We start from the raw sequence: 7,158 nt of genomic DNA, 5'->3' as shown, positions 1-7,158 counted from the left end.
TTTGGTAGGAGCATGAATGTAGGACATAAAAATTGTCGATGTCCTAAAAGATTTATTTGACAAAGATATATCATTGCGATCTGACACAGTACAATATCTCAAACTCAGTTACATGTCTTTGTTCAAATCCATTTCTTTGTTTTGCCCTATTTCAACCCTAGTCAACTCAAATCCAATTCAATACACTTTCTTCAGATTCCTCAAATCTAACATAGATTTCTGCTAAATTCCCTCCTTTTCAGATCCAACAACACCCTTCAAATTTTCTTCTTCTATGTCAATGGCGGCATCACATAAAGGCAAGATTTTTATCTTCTGTTTGGTATTATTTTTATCTTTTCTTTATGTTTCTAGTGACCCTTTAAGCCCTGAATCATGTTCATTACAATCACCATCCAATGATGAATCTGTTTCTGAATCCAAGGCAAATAGTGATAATTTCAATCAACAAGTTTTGTTGAATAAGCTTGAAGAGTTAGTGAGAAATCTAAGTGATATAGTTGCAAGATTAGAATCAAAACAACCACAGCAAGAGGTTCCTAAGGTTGTTCAAGAAAAAAGTAGGTTTACTCAGATAAAGGGTGATGTTGATGATGGAAGATCAAGTGATAAGAAAGTAGTTGAAGATGTAGAATTTGAGGGGAAAGCTCAAAATGGTGAGAGAGCTAAGGGAATGTCTGTGACCAAGTATACTCCTTTTTGGTCAGAGAGATTTCAATTTGCATCTGCTGTGAAATTGGATTCTGATGCAACTTGTATAAATGTTTTGCCTTTTAAGGATCATGAAGGGTTAAGTAAATATGTGGCAGTTAGCGATGAAAAGGGAAGAGTTTATGTGTTTTTGAGAAATGGTGATGTGTTGGTTGAGTTTGATACTTTGTTGGATTCGCCTATTACGGCGATGGTTTCATATACTTCTGCTTATAAGAATGAGAGTTTTGTTGTAACTGGTCATGAAAATGGGGGAATGTTGATACATAGAGTTTGGGAGGGATCAAGCGGAGAGGATTGGAGTTCGGTTTTTATGGAAAATGTCGGTAAGTTTGCGTCACCTGAAAATCATGAGAATGGTTTGGCTATAACTTTGTTGGAAGTTCATTTTGTAGGGAGGATGAAGTACATTCTATCAGCCGATATTAGTGGGAAGATTAAGGTTTTTAAGGAAAATGGTGTGTTTTATGGTTCTGTCACACCGAGTGCTAGGCCGTTAGTTTTCTTGAAGCAAAGGCTTATGTTTTTGACAGAAACTGGGGCAGGGTCATTGGATTTAAGGGGCATGAAAATAAGAGAATCTGAATGTGAAGGGTTGAACCATTCCCTTGCTAGAGGTTATGTTTTCGATGCTACCGAGCGTTCCAAGGCTTACGGTTTTACGTCAGATGGCGATCTAATTTATGTCTTGTTGCTTGGTGATGTAATGAACTTCAAATGCAGGGTTAGATACAAGAAAAAGTTTGAAATGGATGAGCCTCTTGCCTTGCAAGCAATTAAGGGCTATTTGCTTATTGTTAACCCTAAAAAGGTTTTTGTGTTCAATGTTTCGTCTCCTCATTATGTGAGAATTGGGGTTCCTCGGCCGGTTTTCTCCTCAAGCATTGATGAGCTTAGATCCTCATTTCTGAATCATCCAACCCCAAGTTTGGACGACGAAGCAAGAGTGATGATACCGTTGATAGCTAGTGACCGTGAAAAGCTTGTTATTGTTGGACTTGGAGGTGGTTATGTTGGAATGTATCATTCCAATCTACCTATTTATAAAGGTGAATTCAATACCATGCTATGGACCAGTCCTGTATTGTTCTTCGTACTTTTCCTATTCGGTGCTTGGCATTTTTTCGCCAAGAAGAAGGAAGCACTTACATCATGGGGACCTGATGATCCCTTGGCATCAGCATCTGGTGCTCCCTTGGCATCATCTAGTTCAGGTGAAAGATCTTTTGTCGACTCTTCTTCAAGAACTTCTGCTGATGTTATGGATCTTAGAAGTGGAGCTCTCAGAGGTCCACCGCCGCCGAGAAGGTATGGCTCTCCTACAAGGTTTCCTGCTGGAGCAGCAAGTACCTATAGACTTGGTTCTGCTGATCACAATCCTAGGCCAGCTTCTGTTGATCCCGATTTTAGAGCAGGGTCAGAGATTAAATATAGGGCATCAACTATGGATCCTCCTGGTTTCCCTAAAAGAAGAGATGGCATGTTTGTAGGAAATCAAGCTGTAAATGATCGCAGTTGAGCGGCAGCGTTAATTAATTTCATGAGTTTTTCTCTAACTAGTTCAAGATATTTCCTTAGTTTTCAATCTTTTGATGTCTCACTGTGTTTTAAGTGAAAAATAAATTATAATGAGAAACTTCCAAGTTTTTTGGTTTAATCATTTCCTTTTGTTTGAGTTCCAAGGTCCCTCACTTTTGGGAGTAGCAATTTTTTTTGTTGCTTGGTGGTTGATATAAGTATAAGTAGTTTTGAGGGAGAGAAGAGAGAAGGGAACTCAGGAAAAAACTATTTAGAAAAGACAAAAAGTAACTATATCTTCTATTCATAGAGTAATTAATTTTAAGATTTATGTTTTGGATTTCATCTTCTATTTTAAGACTATGTCTTCACTGTGAATAAATTGCACCAAGTTTTAAAATATTGAATTAAGCATTATTGAATTTGATGCTCTTCACCACCTCCTTCGGAGTCCAATTCAAAATGTACTCTATCCAGTTGAAGATCTATAACTCATTGCAAAACCATCAACAATTCAAAATGCACAACACCATGATGTGTAAATTCATGTATTTAAGTTGTCTAGCCTTTGATATTGTTAGATACTATATGGTTCATTAATTTTGCTCAATTTATGTGTGACATAAACAGTTCTAGCAGTTTTATATTATTAGCATAAGTATTAGAATACAATACACTTATGAAATGTAGCAAGAATATTAATAATGCACTAATGGAAACAACACATATCAACTAATTTTATTCTTGTAAATATATTCGGCATAACAACTTAAGTAGAATGACCGACCGAAGTTGGGTCTAATGGAAGGGACTAAAATTCAACATGGCAAACTAAACTTAGAATATCGATTAAGAAATTGTTCATATTTAACATCCGACAATACCTCAAATAGAATTACTTCATATAAAACAAGCTATAAAAAAACAAAAACTTTAGTGCCGGTGGTCACACACTATCTAAATACATAATTTTTAACAAACTCCATTTTATTGCTTATATTGGTTGAAATTTAAATAGGAATACTAAACTCTATGGTCCTAGATTTGAAGTAACGTGAATGTGACAAACACACTTTTAGGGATTCATTTGTAGAATTACTATTTTATTTTCTTTCTATAATGAACCAGCTTGGACTAATACGTCACTCATTGCATCATGGTCACATGTCCGTACGAGACTTCCATAAAAATAAAGCCACTAGTATATGGCTTTTCTTTTGAAATGTGTAATACTCTATCCGGTCCTATTTAAAAGAAACATTTAACTTTTATGATTCATTGCATAAATGATGTATTTGACCTATAATATATACTAAGTACATTAATTATTCAATGAATTTAAAAAATTAACTTTTTCTTATAAATAAGACCGCATGGAGTACTTTACATTATCAGATTATATTAAAACCTGTCGCATGGGAATCATCATGATTCATGTACCAAACACTTCCCTTCAAAAAAAAAAAAAATGTACCAAACATTTCACTAAGTCACTTGTTATAAGTAGTAGCTCCTCACTTTCATGTCTCCAGGAACCTTAATAACCATGCCTCATCTTTTCTTTCCTTTTTTGTTGTTTACGGTATATAAACAAAATAACCACTAAAAATGGAGCCGAGGTTAAAACCCTGGTCGCAACGTAGCAATTTCTACATTTTTATAGGTTGTCAAAACTTATCAATTTCATGTCTCATCTTCTACTCATGTTAATCTTTATTCTACTGCTAGTGTTCATAGCAAGGATCACATACTCAATAATTTTGCTACCATGGATCATTTCACGTCACTTTCACAAACAAGGCATAAGGGGTCCTTCCTACTGTCTGATCAAAGGCAACTCCGATGAGATCCGCCGTATGTTTGCGGAAGTTCAATCTAAGCCAATGGATTTATGCCACGATATTGTTCATCGTGTGTGTCCATCTTATCATAGGTGGGCTCCTTTGTATGGGAAAATTGTCCTCAGTTGGTATGGGTCGGAGCCCCGACTGATAATATCCGATCCGGTTATAATTAAAGAGGCACTATTGAAAACGGGTGAATTGTTTGAGAAGTTGGAACCTAATCCGTCGTTGAAACGGTTTTATGGAGAAGGAATTCTCTTCTCAAAGGGAAAGAAATGGACCGTTTATAGATCAATTGCTAGTCATGCTTTTAAAATGGAGCATAGTAAGGTAAAATCTCTTCTTTTTTATAGTGCGGTGTAGTATATATATGGTCACAAGTTCATGTGATCCGTTGAACTTGATGACTCAAACTAATTCAACTTATATTTTTATTTGAATTTGTTTATATTTGGTCCAATCCGAACCATTCTATTCAAATCCAAAGTGGTTTGGATAATATGTTTATGATTTCAAACCCATATATTCAACCCATTCAAAAACTTAATTTATTTTTAGTTAATATAGTTGAAGACTTTTATGTGTCTGCCTAAAAAGTGTTTTGATTTAACTCAAATGTTAAAATTTTATATCATACTCCCTCCGTCTTTAAATATAAGTAAAATTTACTTTTTAGGTTCATTCATTTAATGATATATGTGATTCATTAAATAAATGAATCTAAAAAGTCAATTTTGCTTATATTTAAAAACGGAGGGAGAGTGCAAGTGTTAAAAAAATTATAAAATAAAATGTCATTTAATTATATTATTTAAAAAAAAATGTCTCATAGACACAATGATTTGACCCAAACCAATTTGTGCATTGTCGAATTGGACAAAAAAGATATAGATCTTTGACCCGGCTCAAACTAATCAAATTTGATTGGGTCGGATAATTGATTTGATCAAAATCGACCTAATCCGACCACTGTGGTGTGTATCTTTGACATGAAATTCAATTTATATAAACAAATAATTGTTGTGTCTAACATGTATTGCATATCAGTCTTGGATTCCCCAAATTATAGACACCACAAAATTAATGTTTTGCAAGTGGGAAGATGAGAACAATGGCATTGAAGAATTTGAGATTGATGTGAATAAAGATCTCCAAAAATTTTCAGCTGATGTTATATCTAAAGTTGCTTTTGGAAGTAGCTATGAAGAAGGGAAAGAGATTTTCAAGTTACAAGATCAACATTGTCATCTTGCTAGTCTTTCTATCAGAACTGCTTATTTTCCTGGGTTTAGGTATGGTATAAAAAAACTCAACTACATAAAACATATAATAGTTTATAGGACAAAATTTAGTTGTTGTTCTTTAGTTGTTTATTTATCAACTCTAACATGTGATGTGGATTAAGTTCTATTTATAGTATTAGATTATATATAAACCAATGTGTTAAAATATGATTGGAGAACAATATAAAGATATATCTCCCTTCTTATATAGAAAAAGAACAAATGTAAAAAAAATAAACAATATAAAAAAATAAAAATAAAGTCGGTGAGCATTTTTTATAGTGTCAATCGATCATAACTTTTAGATAATAAAAATATATTTAACTTCAATCATAACTATTAAAGTTACAGATATAGTTAGATTGTGGTTTACTTAAGTTTATATTTCCACTATTTAACGATATTATGAAATTATTGAAATACTTTGTATAATGTGTATGCAGGTATATACCTACCAAGAAGAATAGAGAAAGAAAGAGAATAGAAAAGAAAACTCGTGAACTAATTAAAGTGTTGATTGACAATAACCATAAAACACAAAACAATTCAGAAAATTTGCTTGCTTTGTTGATGTCTCCTCACAAATTTATCAACAATGAGACACAAAGGCTAGGATTGGATGAGATTATAGATAATTGTAAAAATTTCTATTTGACAGGAAAGGAAACAATTGCCAATTCAGTGAGCTGGGCTATCTTTCTTTTAGGGCTGAATCAAGAATGGCAAAGCAAGGCACGTGAGGAGGTATTTCATGTTTTAGGACATCACACATCCCCAACTGCAGAAACATTAAGTGACCTCAAATTAGTAAGTTTGTTTATGTTTTTTTTTTGAAGAAAAGTTTGTTTATGTTTTTATAGTTTGCTTATTTGGTCAAAATATTCTATAGATCATTGAGTTATTTTTGAATTTTTAATAAGTAGTCTCTAATCAATAATTACTTACACATGAATAGAAGGCAGGCGGGTAACAAACTGTGCCGCTAGGTCTTTTTGGATGACAAAAATCTATTATCGTAAACATAACATTCATGGACCTAGAAGACACAACATTCTAAAAGGGTTATGCTGACAAGTGTTTTGGGACATTGTTTAAGGAATTCAAAATAAAATATTTTGTCTCGAAAATACAAATCAAACATATAAAAAAGTAATAATTACACAATTTTTTAGACAAAGTTATTTTTTTTTATTGCTTAAACAATGTCTTAAATCATTTGTTAGTATTTTCCTTAAACTATATAAATAAGATTGAAAGTATTTACTTCACCATTCATGGTGAATCTCATTTTTCTAATCAGGTGAGCTTGGTAATTCAAGAAACACTTAGACTTTATCCTGTAGCAGCAGTAATGGTGAGGCAAGCAAGTAAAAGAGTTAACATTGGGAACATTGATATTCTTGCTGGCACACAATTATATATGTCTATAATTTCAGTTCATCATGATACTCAAATATGGGGAGAAGATGCTATTGATTTCAATCCAATGAGATTTACAAAGTCCCAAAAGCATTCATCTTCATATTTTCCATTTGGATTTGGCCCCAACTATTGTGTGGGTCAAAATTTAGCATTGATTGAAATGAAGATTGTTCTTGCCATGCTTTTGCAGAGATATTCTTTTACTGTTTCACCAACATATGTTCATGGACCGATGTTGGTGATGAGTGTGTCACCTCAATATGGCATGCAAATCGTTTTTAGAAGATTATGAAAATGATATCAACATATGGAATATGATCATTCTCTTATTTATGGTAAATTGTATAACTATTATTTTAGTGTGAAGTTCTATTTTTTTC

General features: G+C 33.1%; 2 protein-coding genes across 2 annotated transcripts; both read left to right on the top strand.

Annotated features, from left to right (window-relative positions):
- LOC25482114 (uncharacterized membrane protein At1g75140) lies at nt 1–2,383 on the top strand. Its single transcript, XM_013610615.3, has one exon. It carries the CDS (start codon nt 275–277, stop codon nt 2,228–2,230), a length of 1,956 nt encoding a protein of 651 aa, XP_013466069.2. The 5' UTR covers nt 1–274; the 3' UTR covers nt 2,231–2,383.
- Nucleotides 2,384–3,666: 1,283 nt separating this feature from the next.
- LOC25482113 (cytochrome P450 734A1) lies at nt 3,667–7,158 on the top strand. Its single transcript, XM_013610614.3, has 4 exons — nt 3,667–4,403; nt 5,121–5,365; nt 5,800–6,163; nt 6,657–7,158. Exons 1-4 carry the CDS (start codon nt 3,915–3,917, stop codon nt 7,068–7,070), a joined length of 1,512 nt encoding a protein of 503 aa, XP_013466068.1. The 5' UTR covers nt 3,667–3,914; the 3' UTR covers nt 7,071–7,158.

Source organism: Medicago truncatula, chromosome 1, assembly GCF_003473485.1.
Source record: "Medicago truncatula cultivar Jemalong A17 chromosome 1, MtrunA17r5.0-ANR, whole genome shotgun sequence".
Taxonomy (NCBI): Eukaryota; Viridiplantae; Streptophyta; class Magnoliopsida; order Fabales; family Fabaceae; genus Medicago; species Medicago truncatula.
The sequence above is the reverse complement of the archived record's forward strand: the minus strand, read 5'-3'. Positions and strand labels throughout refer to the sequence as shown.

What these genes read in the sequence shown, in the direction of transcription:
- LOC25482114 (XM_013610615.3), top strand. Translation starts at nt 275, where the DNA reads ATGTCAATGGCGGCATCACATAAAGGCAAGATTTTTATCTTCTGTTTG.
- LOC25482113 (XM_013610614.3), top strand. Translation starts at nt 3,915, where the DNA reads ATGTCTCATCTTCTACTCATGTTAATCTTTATTCTACTGCTAGTGTTC. An exon ending in TTAAAATGGAGCATAGTAAG is followed by an intron (nt 4,404 to 5,120) that starts GTAAAATCTCTT and finishes ATTGCATATCAG; the next exon opens with TCTTGGATTCCCCAAATTAT. An exon ending in CATTAAGTGACCTCAAATTA is followed by an intron (nt 6,164 to 6,656) that starts GTAAGTTTGTTT and finishes TTTTCTAATCAG; the next exon opens with GTGAGCTTGGTAATTCAAGA.